Raw genomic sequence first — 21,682 nt, 5'->3', positions numbered from 1 at the left:
TCTGGTTATGATGCCGTGAGTGTCCAGACTCAGTCTGAAGACAATAAACGGTCTGAACGGTCCAGCACTCAGGGAACGTCATCCGCCAACTCGAAGCTCGAGAGGTCGCAGAACCAAGGGCACGCACTTGTCCATGCCGCACTGCGCGCGCGCTTGGAACGCAGACACTCCATTGAAGTCATCGTGAGCAGGGGGGAGAACTCATGACACGAAACTTCAAATATTCATTTATTTGATTGTCTTGATGGAATTAATGAAGACTACATAAATTCCATACATACATTTGATTGATTTTACGCAGTAGGCATAGCTCCAGGGTTGTACATAGTGGCCTTGACTCTCATTTCACGTAGCATGACACTCATTCATATTCACGGTCTACACCTGTCCAGATTTGCGTCTACCTAATTCCTTCCATACATCATAAAATATGTGACAGAGTTGTTTTAGGATTTTATAGGGAGGGGGTTACTTGAGGCGTTGAAACAAAGGGATCCTATGCGCTCCTCTTGCTCCCATACTCACACATTCATATTCAGATCTGGTCAATGGAGACCGATTGTTGTCAGAGGCACTGCAGCATTAGCATGGAGAACAACAGGCATCTTTCACTGTCTGACACTCCATGGCTCTGAAAGAACAGGCTTCTCCTTGAGAGACAGCCCCGGAAACACCAACAATCATTCAATCATTCAGTGTTATTACACTACATAGGAACTATATTTCACTATCTATACTATACTGAAGAAGTGTGTCAACTGGACCCATGATGAGAAATCAAACGCCCTCTTGAATCATATCTCTGATTAAGAATTTAAAAGGCATGGTTCTGCTTTTGTAAAATTGCACAACTATACTACGATCTACTGCAAATCTGTTTATACGCAACAACTGGGTTAGGGTTAGGAAAATCAGAGAGATAACTAGTTTATTTTGACCACTATCTAAATATTCTAAATCACTTGAATACCACCCACCCAGTAGAGAACAGTGAGGAGAAGCTGTAAAGGTGAGAGAACTCAGCAGTGTGTGTGTGTGTGTGTGTGTTCCCAGATGACACATGCCATAGAGATGGTCCAACGCCTAATCTACAGTAGCAGCATACTGTCCATGGTCCTGAAACTGCTGACACACAAGATGACGAAGACACTGATAGGATTCACAAAGACCAAAGAAATTAGGTAAGTGTTTATTTCGAGAGGTTCTGACTTCATCTAGAATGTTACAGCCTCTCTCTTTCGAGGCAGTCCCCACGACCGCTGACCCGTGGCCCTCAGGGCTGCTGGTACAGCCTCAGCGTGGTCACCACCGAGCTGTTGTACCTGGAGAAGTGAGATGCATTCTGGGCGGTGAGTCCGGATTGGCCAGGGCTGAAGGAGGTGGTCTCTGACAGCGCAGTCCTGTCCTGACCGTGACACAAACGCTCTCGGCGCTCCACGCACAGACTCTCCTCGTGGGACACACAGGGAATCCCCGCCAACCCTGAATTCTGACACAAGAGCGCGCGCGCACACACACACACACACACACACACACACACACACACTCACACACACACACACACACACACACACACAAACAGATGATACACGGGTCAGGCCACCCTTCTTACATATTATCAGTACATCATGAATATCTACATCACAGACTCTTACCTTCAGCAAGAGTCTCTGGTTCCTCATGTCCTGTTTCCATGGCATCACGTACAGTCTGGGGATCATGGGGTGTCTCCTGGAGAACTCTGCAGCGTGGCACTGGCTCTGGCTGAAACATGGAGGTTGTCAGAGTATCTCATTAAACAATGAGGCTTCAGAAACCTGCTATGACTTTTGAGTGACTGGGACTTGATGATAGTAGCAAGACTGGAGGTACATTAACCATTATAGGTATAAAGATAAATATTCAGTTGCACACTGTACTTCAACAGTGTTTTCAAATGTAAATCTAGTGCATTTACAACTGCCGTTTAACTGAATACACTCTTACTCACCCATGGACGTTAGTGTTCACGGATTCCTCAGCCATGTTTGTTGACTGAAGAGACTTCCTTAGAAACTTGGCATTGCATCATGGGTAACAGATAGGGTTACAGGGAACAAATGACTGGTGTGTTTTTCAAACCCTAGCCAGCTGACACACAACAATACAACTGACTACACAATCAGCCACTCTTTGCTCAACATACAACCATGCTGCCTTGCAGGTGTGGGTAAGTTGATACGTACATATACGTACATTGCAATTGTCATTATGAACTTATAAAGCATTCATTTAGAGTCACTACAGCCTGCAACATGAACTTAAACTCCAGGCTGGAGTCACTCAAAATGAATTTAAAGGCATGTTGTGATCTGTAGAAACGGACTATATTGATGGTTGTAATTGTTTTAGTTGAAATGGGATTATGTGGCTTCCCTGCACTTTTGCTGTATGGCACCTTTGAGCTGATCTATTGTTTTTAATGTGAGAGTGTACTGTATGAAACTATTTGTATTGCTGCCATTCTTGGTCAGGTCACTCTTAAAAAATATTTTAATCTCAATGGGTCTAAACCTGCTTGAATAAAGGAATAATGAAAATAAGATGAGGTTTAAAATTGTACTATAGAAATACATCATTATTGGAAAATATCTTTATTTTCTCACAAATAAAATCTTACAAATAAAATTGCTCACTCGTCCCCGTAGAGTCCAGACAGTGAGGGGAGAGAAGGCGTAGCGACCCACAATATCTGTACAACTGTGTCTCTGTTCCATTCTTTACCTCACCACACAGATGAATTATTGAACAGACAGTTATCAGGGACAGGACAGTCACTCTCTTGTCCAACCATCTCTCCTGTCATATTGGCAACTAACAGACATCCAGATTAACTAGGCACGCAAATTGGTCTGATTAAATCAACAAACACACATGCACGCATGTACGCAGGCACACACGCACACACACACGGACGCACGCACGCATTCACACCTACAAGGTATCAGATAGCTGGTTTGGAATCATTTAACGACTTGGCTCCACTGGGTCCGTTAGCGTCAGCGTCAACCATCAACTATCATCAGACACTAAGGAAATGAATCCATTGTAATTAATGACAGCGGCTCCACTGCAGCCGTTGCGTTGCGTTCGACGCCAGCGTCTGACGTTAGAGATTTGCCAAGGTTCATTTCTTGATTTTTGACGGTAGAATGTCGATGCTGATGGTTGACGCTGATGGCCGCAGTGGAGCCAAGGGGTAAGTCGTTCAGAAAGTTTGCTACATAAGAGCATAGCACAAATCCATGATGTCTATAAGGCCAAAATGAATGCCTACAGAGTCAGCCTTAGCCCCTTATGAAAACTGAATACCAGAGACCTGCTACAGGATCAGCCCTGTGATATGGTAATATTAATAATTCATTAAAGGTTTACTCATTAAAGTGAGCAGTGACATGTCTTGGTCCAAAGCATCTTGCAGTTGAGTTGCTAGTTTGAATCCTAAGGCTAAAGCAGTGTAACCTGGATCCTCTGTTCACTCAGCCTCATCCAGCAGCCTCTGCAGGTTCCTCTGGACCTGAGGAGGAGGAGTAGGAGGGGGAAGAAGAGTGGGAGAGTTCTGTTATGACTAAGATGGAAGAGAGAGTGACCTTATTGTTGTATGGAAATACTCGATCATATGAATAAGAAGGACATTTCATCCTCAATCACGAGGGATGTCTGTCAGTGTCCCATGAGCGAGCCAGAGTTTTAAGATCAGCTCCTCTTACAATTGACGTACACAGCTCTGACGATCGGTTACTGTAAATGTTTGATTAAGAAAACAAGCTCGTCCTCATGTTTCAGCCTCGGCAGTCAGCTCAGCAGGGTTAGAGCAGGAGAGAGGAAGGACAGAGACTGAAGCCCTCAGCTGAGCCTGACGTCACATCCTTACTTTCTCAAGCTTCAGCAGGTTCAGGGTCAGCTCTGAGTAGATCTCAGAGTTCACCTCTGTGTGGCCTCTCAGGTGCTCATTCCTGAAATAGAGAGGAAACACATTAGTACACATCCCGTGAGGTAGGTTTGATCTCTATAAAAACATCTATTTTGCCTACATTCACTTTACAATGCAATACATAGTGTAGTTTCTCACTTTCAAGGTCAGTCACGTAAGAGATGTAGGGCGTATAGCTCTTATAGATCAGTGGGGGGTCACTGAGGTAAGTTTGACCTATGACCTACTCGCTGTGGGAAAATGCTGTCATGGAGCCCAGCGTGGTCAGCCTCTGCTCCAGAGACATGATCTTCAGAGCCATGTAGCACGAGGACAGGACCAGCACAAACACTCTGCATCGACAGCGCACACACACACACACACACACACACACACACACACACACACACACACACACACACACACACACACACACACACACACACACACACACATAAGAATACACACACACACACAAACACATACATATGAATACACACACACGCGCAAACATGCACATATATAACAATATAACATGCACATATATAAGCAAATTACTGTTATTATTTCAGAAACTACAGTAACTATGGTAAAATGACTGCCGTGTGTCTGGTAAGGATGTGTGGTGACTCACAGGAACAGGTAGATGAAGAGCAGGGTGTTCAGAGACAGCGGCTTCATGGTCCTGGGGTCATACACCACCTCAGACAATTTGGACAAACCTAAAATAAAGATACACAAGTTCACACTCATACACCTCATACTTAGGCCCTACAGTGGGATGCCTACAGCACATTGTATACATTGCGTCCCATTGGGTGGCTATTTCATACTGATGACGTTCACTGTATTATAAGTCTCTGTCATTTTTAATAAATTATATTTTTCCAGTTTACCGTTGTACTGTGTTCCCTGCTGGGGCTCTGGAGCCTGCCGGAGGTGCAGGTCTGGGAGGGTTGGGGGGGACAGGGGGGCTTCGCCGCTCTTCAAAACATCACCCAGGAATGGAGGAGATAGAACGGGGAGGTCTACCAAGGCATGAGGTCAACACATTGTCACTGTGTGTTTCTGTAAAGGATCTGGTGCCATACATAAAGCTCTATTCCTAGGGTAGGGTTAGGGTTTGTGTAAAAATCTGTTTGTATTTCTACAAGCATGTCTCTCCTGATCCCCGTATAATCGCACATAATAGGGTTGAGGGGAGGGTTAGGTTTAGTGTTAACCTGCGGTCTTCTCGTAATCGGGAGACGGGGAGTCAGAGCTGCTGCTCTCATCCATGTCCGGCCTCCTCTTTCTCACCGCGGCGTCCAGGTCACTGAGGTCGGACGCAAAACCCTGCAGGTCAGATGCACAGCAGAGGGAGAGGGCTTACTGCAATGAAGGTGTGTGTGTGTGTGTGTGTGTGTGTGTGTGTGTGTGTGTGTGTGTGTGTGTGTGTGTGTGTGTGTGTGTGTGTGCGTGTGCGTGTGCGTATGCGTGTGTGTGTGTGTGTGTGTGTGCGTGTGTGTGCGTGTGTGTGTGTACTGACCAGAGAGAATTGTGCTGGTTGTTCAGCTCTGAATTTGTTCTCTGCCATGGGGCTGCTACTGGGACTCTTCTCCTAGAGAGGGATGCAACTGTGAGACATGATACTGAACATCATAGGTTCTAGTCCTGTGCTTTTACACTACAGGAATACATTATTTTGTGCATACTGAATGTGAGTGTCCCGCAAAGTGAGAGAAGCAACATCAGAGTGAAGATATCTCAGGATGCAACAGAATGTCTGGTGGAGGTCTAGTGGACACACAGGGCCACTCACATCCAGAAAGGAACACACCGACATCAAGATTTTGTAGGTCGTGTCTCTGGACAGGAACGACACAAACACGTGCTGAAGAAATACACAACACACACACATCACAAACACACAAAGAAGAAGAATATATTTCTATCTGGCAAGAGTGCAATCAGACCTATGATCTGTGGAGAAGCAGGCATGTAGGATTTGATATTTTTTATTACAGTGTAATAGGAGCATGATGACATGCTATCTTTACCCTGACGCTGGCAGTGGTAATAACGAGTGCATTTGGCACCAAGATGGCGGTGTTGGTTTTCTTGATCTGAGTGACGGAGACCACAGGGATGGCAATCTGGCACAGAGAGAACAGACTGTTCAGCTCTCTAATACCTGGTAAGAAGGAGCATAGCTCAAAGCCACTAGGACTTCAGTAGTCTGTGATCAGACAAAAATAACTTGTAGGTCTTATCTTGGTTTCTCCCCCCTCCAGTACCTTGGTGTCTCTGCCAAAGACTCTGGAGTGGAAGCAAACCCAATTCGCTGAGACGAACATTCTACCCTGGTAGAGCATGTCCTTCTGCAAGGCACAGGGGTAACCTGAATTCACACACACACGCATGCACGCACACACACACACAAACCACTTAATCAAACCAGACTCTCAGCTGTTTGTATTTGCTGCTGTGTGTTTTGTGTTTGTAAATAGTAGTTCCAGTGTGTTTCTTACTTTGTGTCAGTAACTCGTCCACATTGATCTCTTTGAAGAGTTTGTGATAGTGGGAATTGGGCTTGGATAGCTGGAAAAACAACACAGTGAGTACAAAGACAGAACTGCAAGGATCTTAATAGATTCTTACTGAAGAATAAACAGAAAGATAATACCTCCTCACTATTCTCTATTGTCAGAGGCAACAAACCTGACTGTACTGAGGCTTCTTCCTGTCAATCTTGACGTCTCCATTTGTCTCTATCCGAGACAGCTGTGAGATGTCAAGTGTCTTGCACCTGTAGAGAGAGAGAAAGAGAGAGAGAGAGAAAGAGAGAGAGAGAGAGAGAGAAAGAGAGAGAGAGAGAGATTCACCAAATGCATTCACCACGGGGCACAAAGAGCACCGTCACTACTATGCCGATCGTTAGGCTTGAGTCACGCAGATGGGGACAGAGTCACGCAGATGGGGACAGAATGAATGCAGCCCATTAATTTATATGAATAGGCTTATTCCTGCTGCCCCAAAGCAGGACATACATCCACTACGCAGTGTTTGGGTATTTTAAATCTACACAAATTGTGGAAAAGCAAGCAGTGCTGTTTTATGGTGCTGTAAAGGTACCCCCCCCCCCCGTCCCTCCATTAATACAGTCCTCTGTGCTCACGGTCTATAGCCTCCACCATGGTTCCTGACTAACCTCACTAGAGACGACTTCCTCCTCCCAGAGATGTCGAGGTCTGGGTCCGGACCCTGGGGCTGGTCCACTCCGCCATGACTGCTCTGCAGTCTCTCCTCTCCTATGTTCTCAGCATCAGAACTGAAATACACACACGACAGGGACAGAGGAATTGAAATTTGGCTACATTATTCATGATGGGGTATGATGGACAGGAGAGATCAAAATCCATCCAACATTGTCCCAGTCTCAACAGAATATAAACAAACAGTATCAAACACACATCTGAATAATGCATACTTATAAAAGCAGAGGAACATTGGCATTTGACATTCATTCTAATCCACAAGTACTCACTGGTACACTCGCACCTCATCCTTTCTAACTTCCTCGTGTGCCGGTGAATGGTTTACGGGCTGCTCAGTCATTACCGTTCTGTCTCTGTGAGCTGCCGTCTCCGACCTGCCTGGGAACCACATCTGTCTCGTTTTCCTACATGAGTGTGGGAGTGGCCTCAGAGACCACAAGACTGCGCGGGTTCTCAGGTGACAGCACCAATCAGGCAGCGGAGGTGGGGAACAAAGGGAAGCGAGCCCTAGAGGCCTGTGGCTGGGGCCCAGGTAAGATGACCCTGTCCTCCCCTGAGGTGGAGACCGAAGACAGACGCACAATGCCACATGCTACATGAGTTTTCATTTGACCTGCTGTATTTACAATTTACATTTAAGGCAGTTAGCCGACGCTTTCATTCAAAGCTACTTACTTTATGTCTCGAGGCTATTTAGTCCTCTGTAGGGCAAGAAGCTTCTTTTTTTTAACGGGATACCTGGACAAGACTGTGAGTCAACCTACGTCTGGGGGATACATCGGTTCTGATGTGCAGTGCAGTGCTCCATTGATTAAGGTTTTTGTTTGACAAGAGCAGGCATTAGTCCAGGCTTCGCTACAGTACAGAGCCTACCATATTGATACAAGGTTACATCAATCAGTCACCGTTCATTAGCACAGCAGGATTTCTTGAGATTTTCCTCTCAGCGCCATGTGAAGTCCTGATGAAATCCAATGTCTCCAGCTGGCCTGTCTGCTAACTGGACAAACATGAAGACAAAGTCCCCTGGACTAGCTGTGTGTGTAAACAGAACATATGGCTCTGCACTTTGAAATACAAATACATGCTGATTACTGGGTGTTCTAGTGGATTCTGTTAGAATGTTGTATTTTACTTGTTTTCTTTGTTTTTATAACTTTATTTTTAAATCTGATTTTTATTGGGTTCCATCTTCTATCTTATTTTCCCTGTTTTTATGTTCTTTTTATGCCTATTTTTATGTGAAGCACTCACATAAAATGCATGTAATTTATTTGTGTTAAAGCACCTTGAGCTGCATGTTTTTGTATGAAAGGTGCTATGTTTATTGAGTTGATTGATTTATTTGATTCAGGGACATTGTACATTAATCAACAATTTTACAGTTGTAAATGTGCCAGGATTAGCGAACTAATTGTCACCTGTTGTCCCTAGCCTGATGTTAAAGCAACCTAAGAAGGATCAAGGCATTAAAACAATAGTGACAATTAAAAACAAGCAAAGCAGGACAGAAACATAGAGCACATTTAAACACATAAAACAGAGGTATCCACACTTGAGACAACATTTACAGACATTAGACTTAAACACATAAAACAGAGGTATTCAAACTTGAGACAACATTTACAGACATAAGACTTAGGACAGAGCTCATAGACAACAGTAGCACAAGTAATATGTTATAGTAATATGTATGTAATATGTAATAGTAAAACATTGACACAATAAAACACGCATAAAATCAAATTAAAAATACGGTACAAGCATGCAGAGAGACAGATCAACAAAGACTAAGACAGACAGATGCAGACAGACAGGGTAGGCATGACAAAGCTAGGGACAAGTACACACTGGTTACTCAAGAGCCAGGTTTTGAGGTTGTGAGTGAATGAGCGGTGTATGGTGCTATACAAATAAGATGTTTATTATTATCATGATTGTTGTTGTTATTATTATTATTATTATTATTATTATTATTATTATTAGTAGTAGTAGTAGTAGTATTATGTGGATGACTCCAAAAACCACAAAAATATAGGCCTAGTTAGAAAGACTTCCCGATCTGTAGTTTAGAAGTACTGCTCAACATGGATACTCAGCTCAGATCACATACATGTATCTCTCTTTATACAGAACTTCTCCCTCAGAGCAAACACATGTACTGTATGCTCTGAAGAGACCAAATAAAGGTTAGATATCTCACCGTTGTTGCAGTTTTGACAGTGCTCTGCCGGCCAGTGGGGAGGCTAGGGCAGAGTTGGGCTTGGTCACCCCGTTCCTCCTCTTATAGTGAGAGAGAGCACAGTAATCGTAGCAGTGCTGTTTCTCCATCATGGAGACAGACAGGAGGCTACTAACTCAAGTCCCAAGTTAGACACTCAACCAGACTGAGACTCCGACTGAACCACTCTGAGCACCAGCGTGGTGGAGCTGGCTAGCTCTGTCAGGTTACTGCTGTAACGAGCTGCTGGGCTGCTGCTGGGCTGGCTGGGCTCCAGTTTTCCTCTGGCCAGAGCCCCAATCTCCTCCTGCCCTATATCTGTTATCAGCTAGTTAGTGATTTACTGGGTCTGCAGAGGAAATAGGAGCAGGCTGACAGGCCTGAGGACCAGGGCAGTGTGAAGATGTTATCTCATGGATTTTTGGATGGATATGTAAAGCATGGGAGAATTTCTTCTGCGTTTTGCTGTCTATGTATTTACTGTAAGATGACTACTTTGAGAATGATAATTACATAGACAATTTCCTTTCTTAAGATGCTCATCCAGACTCCTTCATGTTGATTTCCTGTGAGATTATGTGCTTGGTCAGATGCTGACCTACAACCTGATGTTCTGGAAAAGTAGGAGACAGATCAACAGTGTGTGAGCCACCACCGCTGGCCAGGGCTGGCCAGAGGGGAAGACCTGTCAAATGGCTTGATCCATCAGCGTAGCTTACTGTCAGTGACATGATAGGTGCACTAAAAGGGATGGTTATCATCTGGTTCATATTTGAGCCAACCAGTTTTGTTATCAGCATAAGAACAGATAATTGTATAGGCCTGATATTATTTTCTATTCTATTATTTCCTTTTCCATTGTTCTATCAGACTATTAAATTAGATAGTGGCCAATAGCCAGGTACAGATTTGAACTTGCACTCAAGCCTGCCTGATACTCTTTTGATCCAGGACAATTACGATGGTGAAATATCCTGTTATGTCACGTAGGCTATCTAACCATGCTCCTTTTCTGAGGACAAGGGGTCACACATCACCACTTCCCTCATAATCAATCTCTGCCAGGCACTTAGTCTATTGTAGAAAATGGTGACAACCCAAAGGTGTTTTAATGTAGTCTATGGCCGTGATCAACCTGGGTATTGCGGCTGGCAATTTGACAATTGACTTGAATGCTGATTTGGACAGAGACCGTGAACGAGACGAGAGATGAATCGGTTTTTGAAAGGAAAAAATGGGCCGATGACGGATTGTGGGGAGCTGTCCGGCTGTCCAAACGCAACCGCTGTATCAGACAGACTGACAACATTCCACTCCGTTCAAATCCGGGGAAATTTCAATGAGGAGTCCAGGAAATTCTCGTCGAAAAGGAGCAAAACTTCTATAGATTCGGAGACGTCGCTCCTCGCACTGTGTGGCATCGCTGAGATATGCGTAGGTAAAGCGACGGAGGCTCAAGGACGCCCCGGAGAGGCTTTGGAAATGAATTCAGCACCGGGCCGGGCGGTCAGCAACCCAAACACCAGTGATGTAACCGCTTCATGCGCCAAAGGCAAAGAGGAAAGAAAAGGGAAAAATCTTATCAGAGGCTGGAAAAGGGAGAGGGATGCTGTCAGGACGAGGAAAGAGAAACAGAACGATGGGCAAACGAGCCCCGTTTTCAAATCGCTACCCGACCGTTCGTGCCCCGTCGGCAGCAGGGAGAATCCGTGCCATTGTGCAGACGGCGGGATGGGAGACATCTGCGGGTTGGATTGTGGAATAAAGAGCAGCGCTATTGTTGTAAGGAGGAATGACGACACTGGCACACCGGCAAAGAAACACAGAACAGAAAAGGTAAGCTTTTGTTCAAAGAAGGCGATTTTACAAAGACAATAAACATCATCATGTCTTATAGTTTAATTTCGAATTATCTATTCACATGAAAGGAAACAGTGCTTCCTGTTGTAATTCGGCTGCAGGATATGCTACAGATGAAATGCATTGGCATCATAAAATGTCTTTACATTCACAGCACACACAGCTGTACAAGAATGCAGTAGCAGAGGCCTATAGGCCAGAGCTGGCCCCCCTCAACATCTGAATGAATACATGGATGGGGTTGAAAAAATGTTGCCTAGAGGCAAAACCACTAACACATCACTCATTACACGATGTCATGTAAATACAGACACTACACTGACACAATGAAACAATAGATGTATAGAGTGGTACTATCAGCTTTGGTACACTGAATGACATGTGTTTGAGTGGAGAATAATCCTTTCCTTCAATGACAGAACTGAAGATGACAGAGTTCACATGCTTTGGCCTGTGGGGCCAAAAGCCCACACCACAGCAGAGCCATCAAATCAGTTATAATAGCTCTAATTTTGTAACAAGGTAATACAATTATCACAATGAAAAGCAATCTGTTGGCTACTTTAATAGGCAATATTCCCCCGTGGAGCAGATATCTTACTGGCATCCATGTCCTTATTTGTACTCCTACAGTCTCTTATGGCCGTTACCATGCTCTTTGTTGTCTTTCTTCCTCCTGCTCATAATCCTCCTTTATAATGCTCTGCCTCCCTGGACGATGTTTGTGACATAGGAGCGCTGCTTGTTCAGCAGTTATTATTCATATGGCACATCTCAACGACACCCATCACATCCACACCAAGGTCTGGAGATTCCTGTCAGCCTTAAATAAACACAGCTTAGCATTGAAGAACTCCACCTGTTTATACTTCTACTACAGTGTGCATTGGTGTGGTTGTCAGTACAGTCCTGATTGTCAGGAGGGAGATTGAACACGTTTTTCTCGGTGAGAGATGCCATCAGGCAGCCTAGCCTCTCATTCAGCTGGAGCACCAACAGGGGAAGTGGAGTGTGTGAACGGCAGCCATTTTTTCTCTCCGCTTCTGGCTATCAGCCCTCCACCATCGAGCTGCATATCATAATCACACACACACACACACACACACACACACACACACACACACACACACACACACACACACACACACACACACACACACACACAGACACCCACACACACACACACCCACAGCCCTCAACGAAAATGTACTCTGACAATAGCAGCAGAAGTGCCGCTCTGAGTGTTGTACTATATATTCACACGCAGGAAGCGCAGCGTTCATGTAGCTGAAGCCTTTCACAGAGATGTGTAGGCTATGTGTTATGTATGTGTGTCTGAGGCTGAGTTGAATTGGCTGGCTGGATCTGAGTGAGGGAGAGAGAGAGAGAGAGAGAGAGGGGGGGAGGGAGAGAGAGAGAGAGAGAGAGGGAGAGGGAGGGAGAGAGAGAGAGGGAGGGAGGATGCTGGGGGACAGCAAGGCTGTGTGTTCACAAGGCTTTGTTTTTGTGTCAGAGCCATTCTACATCTGATCAGCCTCACGCAGCCTGCCGTTTAGGATAATTGGGAATGATTTTTCTGGGTTAAAGAGACGCATCCATTTATATTTTAAATGACAATGCAGACTGTCATCTCTACTGCATGGTGGTGTGGGAACAGAAACCACTCTAAATTGCAACAGCAGGCTTTCTTCGGTTATATCTCTGAGCAGCACCATTACAGGTTTTCTAATATGCAACCGACTTCATATGTACTTGAATTTAAAATGTTCCTAAGGCTGCTACGTTTAACGTGGGGGGGGCGCAGATGAGCTAGATATCGTGATATTCGACGGGCAGCACGGTGGCTCAGTGGATAGCACTGTGGCCTCACAGCAAGAAGGTCCTGGGTTCGAATCCAATCCATGGGTCATTCCAGGGGTCATTCCAGGTCCTTTCTGTGTGGAGTTTGCATGTTCTCACCGTGCCTGTGTGGGTTCCCTCCGGGTACTCCGGCTTCCCCCACCATCATAAAGACATGCAATGTATGAATGGGGCCGTAGGCGCTTATTGGCAGCCACGCTTCTGTCAGTCTGCCCCAGGGCAGATGTGGCTACAGATGTAGCTTACCACCACCGGTATGACTGTGTCTGAATGAATACTGGACTCTGTAAAGTGCTCTGGGTATCATGAAGGGAGCTATATAAATCCAACTTGATTGATTGATATCCTCCCAACGTCTCCCCCTCCTCCCCCCTACAGGTGGATTCAATGTTCACAGTGCCTGCCCCTCCTCCCCCTGGCCCCCCCGGCCCCCCAGGCCCTGTGTCCTCCGCCCCTTTCTCCCTCCCAGTCGTCCCCCCTGGCCCCAGGCAGCTGCTGGTCAGGACCCGGTCCATCGGCACCAGCACCCAGGATGGTGGAGGGTCGGACGGCGAGGTGGGAGGTCTGGGCCCCTGCCAGCCTGGCACCAGCGTCAACCTGGAGGGCATCGTCTGGCATGAGACAGAGGAAGGTGAGAGGGCACAGCTCACATGTATGGTACTGTACCTGCATTACAATCATGTCTATAGCTACAGATGAAGAAACATGAAGAGTATCAGAATCCTAAACTGAGAGGCAACGTTGCTTGCTCACTTCGGAGATTCACAGCGGCCCTGTTGTTACTCATCAAACAGATGGTTAGGGGCCAGGCAGCCTCAGCTTCTTCTGCTTCTTCTGCCTCTTCTTCTTCTTCTTCTTCTTCTTCTTCTTCTTCTTCTTCTTCTTCTTCTTCTTCTGCTTCTTCTTCTTCTTCTTCTTCTTCTTCTTCTTCTTCTCCTTCTTCTGCTTCTTCTTCTTCTTCTTCTTCTTCCTCTTCTTCTTCTTCTTCTTCTTCTTCTTCTTCTTCTTCTTCTTCTTCTTCTTCTTCTTCATCTTCTTCTTCCTAGGAAGTCAGACTTCCCATGCATGAAAAATCAGTCCTATGCCAAAAGTCCTCAACTGGCATTGTGGGCCAATAATCCTGATGGTGGTGCTACAGATACAGTCTAGAGTTTAAAACTTAAAACAAAAAAATCATCAATCATAACAAATCAGCCATACATGCTCTTTGCAAGCACCACCAAAACATAGGCCCAAGTGAGTAGAAATGTCCACTTGCTTTGGGTTTTATTGTTTAGTCTTTGGTTTAATTTTTTACCCCTTTATACATATTTTGTGGAAAATTATGAAACATCCATGCTAATTACCTGTGACATTTACATGCAACCCTTGATTGCTTAAGTCATAGTGTGAAACCATCTATGGCTTTTCACTTGGCATGTAGCTCAAGAAAGATCATGACTTGCCCTTGGTGTAAAATGAGTTCATGCCCAGGGTGATGCAGAATAAAAATTTGAATACATACTCATTGTGCTGTGTGACATGATTTTAAAGATATTTTAAAGTTTTAAATTGTGGTCCAGCAGTTCTGCTGACAGACTCATGTATTTGTCATTTGTCTCTTCTTCCTCCTCCTCAACCTCATGCACACTTCCCCATAGTTTTATTTAGCTTAGGTATTAACCTTGATGCACAGTTGTCCTTAGGGGAGTGTCAGAGTATAGTTTCTTTGTGGTATTTTTTAAAAATGTGTTAGTTTGTCACTCTCTAGTAGTTGTAGAAAATGCTTAGTGCAGCTTCAAGCTAGACCAGCCTAACCTTCCTAATTTGTAGCAGTTACTGTTTCTTCATCTTGTTTGAATCCCTTCATCTGACCAGTATTTTGTCTGCTTACATCAGTCCCACCTATGTTCAATCCAGTCAATTCAGTGAATCCATTCTCAGTCCAGAGTCTCACAACTCATTCCCATCACAGTAAGTAGGCCTACTAAAATGTTTATCCAGGATTCCTACGGTGTAAATAAGCAATGACATTTATACTTTTTTTTTTAGTTAGAGATATCTGAAGCCAGCCATGCTCCTCATATTCACTGCAAAATCCCCAATGTTCATGAAAAAATGACATTTCACTGACATGGTAGATGTAATGTGACATTTTTCAGAATTATACAGTATCTCAAATACTGTCAAATTGTATTTTGAATTCTGTCCTCATCCCGTCCCCCTCCACCAATCAGAGACGTTGTTGCTGGCACCCCCACCCAACTCTGGCCAAGGACTACAGTACATCCGGCCGTATTGATTGGCCACTGATTGAGCACAGCCACAGTTACTATGTTATTAGGAAGACAAGCCAATGCATGAGGCAGATAGATGATAGATAGATAGATAGATAGATAGATAGATAGATAGATAGATAGATAGATAGATAGATAGATAGATAGATAGATAGATAGATAGATAGATAGATAGATAGATAGATAGATAGATAGATAGATAGATAGATAGATAGATAGATAGATAGATAGATAGATAGATAGATAGATAGATAGATAGGCATTGTACTGTTTGGACTTCAGACACATGATTTTAAAGATATCTTTAATTTAAGATGTTTTAAATTATTAGTCCGGGCAGAGACCCTCATGTATTTGTCATTTGTCTCCTCCTTCTTCCTCTTCTGCCTCAAAATGCCTGGCTCGACCCAGTGCTACACAGCATCTATCAGTTTCTTTGGATTGTGTCTTTATTAGATTCTGGCCATGTGGTGTGAGAGTGAATTGTGAATTTATGAGCTGCCTCTGTTCTGAAGCGCAAAGTTTAATTACTGATCATCCTGAACACAGGGGAACACATCAAATCCTTATAAGAGACCTGTCTCTCCCTGGGTTGATTCAGATGCTTAAAAGATTTATGGGTCTAGGTAGCACCTTTTTTGGGAGAGTGTGATGCTAGAGAGCCTGCTGCATTGGAACTTTTCTGAGGGGGGAGTACGAAGCAGGTGTCATGGTGGTGAGGTTCTACCCTCACTTGATGGGTGGTATATGAACTAAGAACTGAGTTTAACCAATTTGCCTCGGTTACACGTAAACCCCCCCACCCCCCTTCCCCCTCCCCTCTTAAGGCAGGGCTGGACAGATGCTGAGAGAATGCTCATGAACAGATTGCTAATGGCAGAGAACACTACAATCTCTCCTCCCCAGCTGAGAGTTGATGATGCTGTGATGTGCTGAGGTGCATGATTGGTTTTCTGTTCACTCTCCAGAGAGAGTGACAGATAACTATATGGAAAAATATAAACAATGCTATTTCATACTTTGTTTTTCCTCTGTGGTCAGGAAAAGTTAGGCTACCATACAGTACCTTCTGGAGATCCACAAGTTCAGGCTAGCAATATGCTATTTCCGATGAATGTGATTATGATTTATTAGTTGAACCTGCTCCGATCTGGCTGTGTGAACGGCAGGTGTCCTGGTGGTCAATGTGACTTGGAGGAAGAGGACCTACGTCGGAACACTGCTGGACTGCACCAAGCATGATTGGGCTCCTCCCAGGTAATATTGATCCCTGATATTGTAAAACAATAAAATAATAAATATATGATTTTAATATGCATGCTTTGCTTTTATTTCGAATGCTGTCATAAGAACTCACACAAATATATTGTTGCTGTGCCATTGTTGTTAAGGGTATTCCTTATTAATTAGTTATTACTGTGTTATTACAGTGTTATTACTACTGTATGTAACTAAGATGTAACTCCTATGTAATTAACATGTTAATACAGTACGGTGTGCGTACATGGTGTTCATCAGTCCATCCTCTGTGTTTCAGGTTCTGCGAGTCTCCGTCCAGCGACCCAGAGACGCCAGGAGGGCGTGGCCGAGGTAAACGTATGCGATTGGCTATTCCAGAGCGGCCCTCCATTGACCCTACACTGCCCAAGGTCAGAGGCATGCCACACAAGAGCCGTGGTGGGGGTGTGGCAGGGGGTGGGGCCGTGGGTGGGGGCCTTCACAGCAAGGGACGGAGAGGCAGCCTGAACCTTATCAACAACTGCCGGACTCCGCCCTTCTTTTCCGTGGAGGAAGTGAAGCCTACCCCTGCCCCCCTGGTGGTGGGGAAGAGGAAGAACAAGCCACCGGCCAACCTGGACCTCAGTCTGGTCGCCGATGACAACAAGACAGGAAATGGGAAGCGAATCCGTGCTAAGTCCCGCTCAGCTCCATCCACGCCACAGGGGAAGTCTGACACCTCCTTCCTAGACCCAGCATGCACCTCTCCTATCCTGATCGACTGCCCTCATCCCAATTGCACCAAGAGGTACAAGCACATCAATGGGCTGCGTTACCACCAGACACACGCTCACCTGGAGGTGGAGCGGAAGCCAGAGGGCGAGGCGGAGAGCGAGGAGAGAGAGAGGCTGTCCGACTGTGAGGAGAGCCTCAGCAACATGACCTTCGACCTCTCGGAGACCAACAGCAGCAGTAGCAGCAGCTCATCTAAGAAGCCAGGCCCTCTGTATAAGGTGACTACGGTAGGGCCTCCGAAGAACAGACGGCTGGTGCTCAGTAGTGACCACAGCTCTACGGTTGCCTCCAAGACCAGGAGGACCTCTCTGGTCAGGGAGGGCCTGATGGATGACCTGAGCAACCTGCCCATCATCTCAAACATGACGGTGGTCCTGGAGAACTGCCTGGTGACGGACAGGAGCTCCTCGGTGGAGATGCCCAAGCTGGAGGCGGAGGGCCTGATAGACAAGAAGGGAGTAGGGTGTGAGAAAGGGAAGAAGGCCAATGGGAAAGTGGAGAAGTGTTCTTCTAAATCCAGAACCAACCGTCCCATCGCCCCCGCCCCAGCCCCACCGAAGCTGATCGCCATCCCCAACACTGCCTACCCTCCCTCCAACGCCAACACCACAGAAACCATGCCCTCGCAAGCCCCGGGCATGGCCACCATCAGCATGGCAACCACCAAGCCCATCCCCCTGAAACCGATTAAGCCAAAGCTGGGCATGGGGGTGGAGCCTGTCCTAGTGAAAGCTGCTGCCCTGATACCCTGCAGAGAATCCAGGAAGAAGGAGAAACGCAGGTTGAAGGACAAGCACAGCAGGGATCCCGCTAGGACGCCAAATGGGGACAACTCCATCCCGGTAAAGATGGAGGACACCCAGACCAAGATGGCGGGGAAGGAGCCCGCTGGCAGCCTCCTGAAGGAACACCTGAGTAAACAGGAAGTGGTGAACGGCCTGACGGAATCCCAGGAGAGTCGGATGGCGAGCATCAGAGCAGAGGCGGACAAGGTGTACACCTTTACAGACAACGCCCCCAGCCCGTCCATCGGCTGCTCCTCCCGTCTGGAGTCTGGCAGCCTGGGGGGCGGGGACGGCTCCACCTCCAAGACCAACAGCCCCGCCTACTCTGACATCTCGGATGCTGGGGATGATGGGGGATCTGACTGCCGCTCCAAGGCCAGCTCCTCGTCCTCGTCCTCCTCGTCCTCCTTGTCCGAGGTAAATGCAAACAACAATATCAACAACAATGCCAGTAAGACTCCGCCCAGCGGCTCCGCCCCTGCCGCGCCAGGGAAAGACCCCCAGTCCCCGTATTACCATGGTTACGACCCCTATTATCTCCAAGGTTACCTGCAGACAGGCCAGGCAACCAGCTCTGTTTTCCACAAGAGCTCCAGCCCTCACGACGGGAAGAACAGGAAGGAGGAGGTGAAAGACGGCGGCGAAGATAGAGACGATCACGAGTTCTCCGACTGTAAGAAGGCAGAGGGGGTGAACTCCAGCTCTCAGTCCCAGCTGCAGCTGGCTATGAGCCAGACTCAAACGGCCCTGGCTCAGTCCCTGTACTACGGCCAGTACGCCAGGGGCCTGTACATGGACCAGAAGCTACTGCTGGCCTCCAGAGGCTGCGACCAACATGGCGCCAAACAGAGGCAGGCCAGCAGGGAGGCGGAGGAGGGTAAACACGCGTTAGCCTCCAGCGTTGGGTCAGCCAAGGGATCAGACTCTGTTAAGAGCTGCTGCTCCAAACCTGGCCTGTCCTACGCAGAGATGGGCGAGCGAGCACACGCTCTGAGCTCCCAGTCAGGCAGGCCAGTGGAGCACCAAGGCCTGGCCAGAGACACTGATGACATGAAATCACCATCAGCCATGAATCAGAATAATCAGACAGAGCTGGACTCAAATGTGTCATTTTCCAATGTAAGTTTTGCACTCTGTCTCTAGTGTGGTGTACTGTTGGTGTGTCCTGTGGGAGATGTGTGTAAGCAGGATGTTCATGACCATACACATAGGCTGGGATGAGTAAGAGTAAGTTGATTCATTTCAACACGGTTTTAATCGTAAACCCAAAACATTATTAGAATGAGAAGAGAACATTTTTTAAAGAACAGTTTGTGTAGCAGTTTTGTGTTATGATATGAGTAGACTATTCATGTGTAAAATTTGATCAATTCACATGCTGGGGCTTTACTGGTGCTTTTCAGTTAGCAAGTTAATTGATCAATTAAAGTTAAATTAAAGGCCCAGAGTCACATCAACCAACCCTTTTCCTCATGGGTTTACTGTAGCTCTCTGACGGCCAGCCCTGGTCCCGGCCCAGTCAGGCCCAGCAGGACCAGGAGATCCAGCAGATCCCTCAGGATCTGGACCTGCCTGCCGCTGACAGATCTAAAGACTGGGAACCGTCCTCCCAGCCCCACCTCACTAAGATGGGAGCAGACCTTAGAAAGTCCAAGACCCAGGACCCGCCCACCTCGGACACAGAGGACTGTGATAGGCTGGAGGAGCAGGAGCAGGAGTCAATGGGTGTGCTCTGCGAGGACTCCCAGAGTGCCAGAGTGGCGGTGTCGCCCCCCACGCCGCCGCAGCAGTCATACGGCCAGTATCAGTCCTCCTACCAGTACCTCCACCTACCTGACAGCAGCCCCTCCTCCTACAGGGGCGTGTCACCCACACTGGTGCACAACTACCCAGGTAAGAGTCCGAGGACGCAGAAGGAGGACGACTGCTGTTGGCACAAAAGAGGGAATGAGGGAAATGTCTTTCTGAACCAATCATTAGGCCTAAACGGCTCTCTATATGTACATGTATGTAAGATATCCGATTTGAAACTACACTCAAAATTGTACAATAATGACACTAATGTGCATTCACAAGAATGGTAAAGAATGGTATTGGTCCTGGTCTGACCTGTTGTGTCCGTGCCAGGGTTCCACTACCCCCTGTACGGTAAGACTGCAGGCACGCCGGGCCGGGAGACGGCGGGAAGGGAGGAGTCAGAGGTGACCCAGAGCAGCCGCGGAGGCAGCAGCAAACAGACGGGAGAGTCCGCAGCTCTGGAAATGCTGCAGCACCAGAGTCTACAGTACCATGGGAAGTCCCCTGCGGTGAGTGGCCACCGGAGACGGAACCTAGAGGTAGAACCTGGAGGTAGAACTTGGATGTAGAGCGTGCTTACAGCACATGCGGAACAACAGTCAAAATAGAACATTTCTAATGCGAGAAATTGACACGTGTGATGGTGTGCTGTTGGAATCGTGATGCGGTAGAACATGCAGCAGTAAGAGCTCCTTACTGCCCGTTTGTTCCTTAGCCTGGAGAGAGAGGTTCCCCTGAGGGAGAGAGAGAGGCAGAGAGGGAGAGGAACCATGTTCCCTATGGCAGACACCTGCACACCCACCACCACACACACTTGGGCATGAGCTACCCCCTCATGTCTGGACAGTATGACCTCTACCAAGGTAAACCAAACCTTTTCACCCATCACAGCATCTTGTGAAATATACCTCAGTGTTGGATTTAATTGATTGATCAACTTTTGATATCTCGCATTGAGTAGAATGCAATGCAAAATTATGATACTTTCATTGTGACTGTTGATTACCTGGTGATTGATAGGAGTGTATCATAGGATTTATCAACTATAGTCTGTAGCTACACTTCCTCCATGGAAAAGACCTAGACTAGGTCTCTTGCTGTTCATCCATTGGCTACAGTCGATCACCTGTTGTCTCTCCTCTTAAGGATTGAGCTCCAGATCCCTGGTCTCCAGTCAACAGGTGGCAGGACACCCATCCTCTACTGGTAGGCTACTGTGTGTCTTCTAACCCTAACCCAACCCTTTTACCCTTGCCATTTTTCATGCAGCATAATCATCCCGTTGTCTACATTCCCTGTTTTTACAGACAATGAAGGGAAGAAATGAACCATGTGATGCGCTCACATGAAGACTAGAAGATTTTACAGACATCAATTCCGTGGTGTTTATGATTGCCTCTATGGGAGGCAGAAAACCTGTTTCATTTCTTACTAATAAACAAGTTTTTATAAGAGTCCCTGGCAGTGGCACTGTAATATTGGTGGAGAAACATCTGTACATTGTACATTCAAGACTTTGAGGCCGTTTGGATGCCTGTCCGAGAACACCAGTGACTAAAACCCTTGTGTCATCGAACCAGCCAGGACTGGCCACCTTTATAATGCACATGTATCGTAGTGAGTAATCTTATTATTGAATGTACTGACAATTGCAATATCCC

At 46.4% G+C, this 21,682-nt stretch overlaps 3 protein-coding genes across 3 annotated transcripts; 1 reads left to right on the top strand and 2 right to left on the bottom strand.

Annotated features, from left to right (window-relative positions):
- Positions 1–1,262: 1,262 nt before the first annotated feature.
- Positions 1,263–1,780, bottom strand: LOC311324981 (sperm-associated microtubule inner protein 10-like). The gene is made up of 2 exons (XM_084457601.1): positions 1,656–1,780; positions 1,263–1,489 (listed from the first exon to the last, which is right to left on the bottom strand). The coding sequence occupies exons 1-2, from the start codon at positions 1,719–1,721 to the stop codon at positions 1,274–1,276; spliced, it is 282 nt and encodes a 93-aa protein (XP_084313727.1). The 5' UTR covers positions 1,722–1,780; the 3' UTR covers positions 1,263–1,273.
- An 837-nt stretch (positions 1,781–2,617) lies between these two features.
- On the bottom strand, positions 2,618–9,651 carry gramd2b (GRAM domain containing 2B). Its single transcript, XM_084457732.1, has 14 exons — positions 9,413–9,651; positions 7,143–7,262; positions 6,653–6,740; positions 6,463–6,532; positions 6,229–6,332; positions 5,992–6,087; positions 5,754–5,825; positions 5,481–5,552; positions 5,176–5,287; positions 4,849–4,980; positions 4,587–4,674; positions 4,201–4,305; positions 3,914–3,995; positions 2,618–3,556 (listed from the first exon to the last, which is right to left on the bottom strand). Exons 1-14 carry the CDS (start codon positions 9,541–9,543, stop codon positions 3,515–3,517), a joined length of 1,314 nt encoding a protein of 437 aa, XP_084313858.1. The 5' UTR covers positions 9,544–9,651; the 3' UTR covers positions 2,618–3,514.
- A 1,234-nt stretch (positions 9,652–10,885) lies between these two features.
- Positions 10,886–21,348, top strand: znf608 (zinc finger protein 608; the record flags this gene model as incomplete). The annotated part of the gene is made up of 9 exons (XM_084457498.1): positions 10,886–11,266; positions 13,529–13,781; positions 16,596–16,683; positions 16,964–19,343; positions 19,712–20,117; positions 20,352–20,530; positions 20,737–20,884; positions 21,168–21,227; positions 21,329–21,348. Exons 1-9 carry the CDS (start codon positions 10,913–10,915, stop codon positions 21,346–21,348), a joined length of 3,888 nt encoding a protein of 1,295 aa, XP_084313624.1. The 5' UTR covers positions 10,886–10,912.
- Between the last annotated feature and the right edge of the window lie 334 nt (positions 21,349–21,682).

This window comes from Borostomias antarcticus, assembly GCF_949987555.1.
Source record: "Borostomias antarcticus genome assembly, chromosome: 23".
In the NCBI taxonomy this organism is placed as follows: Eukaryota; Metazoa; Chordata; class Actinopteri; order Stomiiformes; family Stomiidae; genus Borostomias; species Borostomias antarcticus.
Note: the sequence above shows the minus strand (reverse complement) of the source record. Positions and strands in the feature narration are given on the sequence as shown.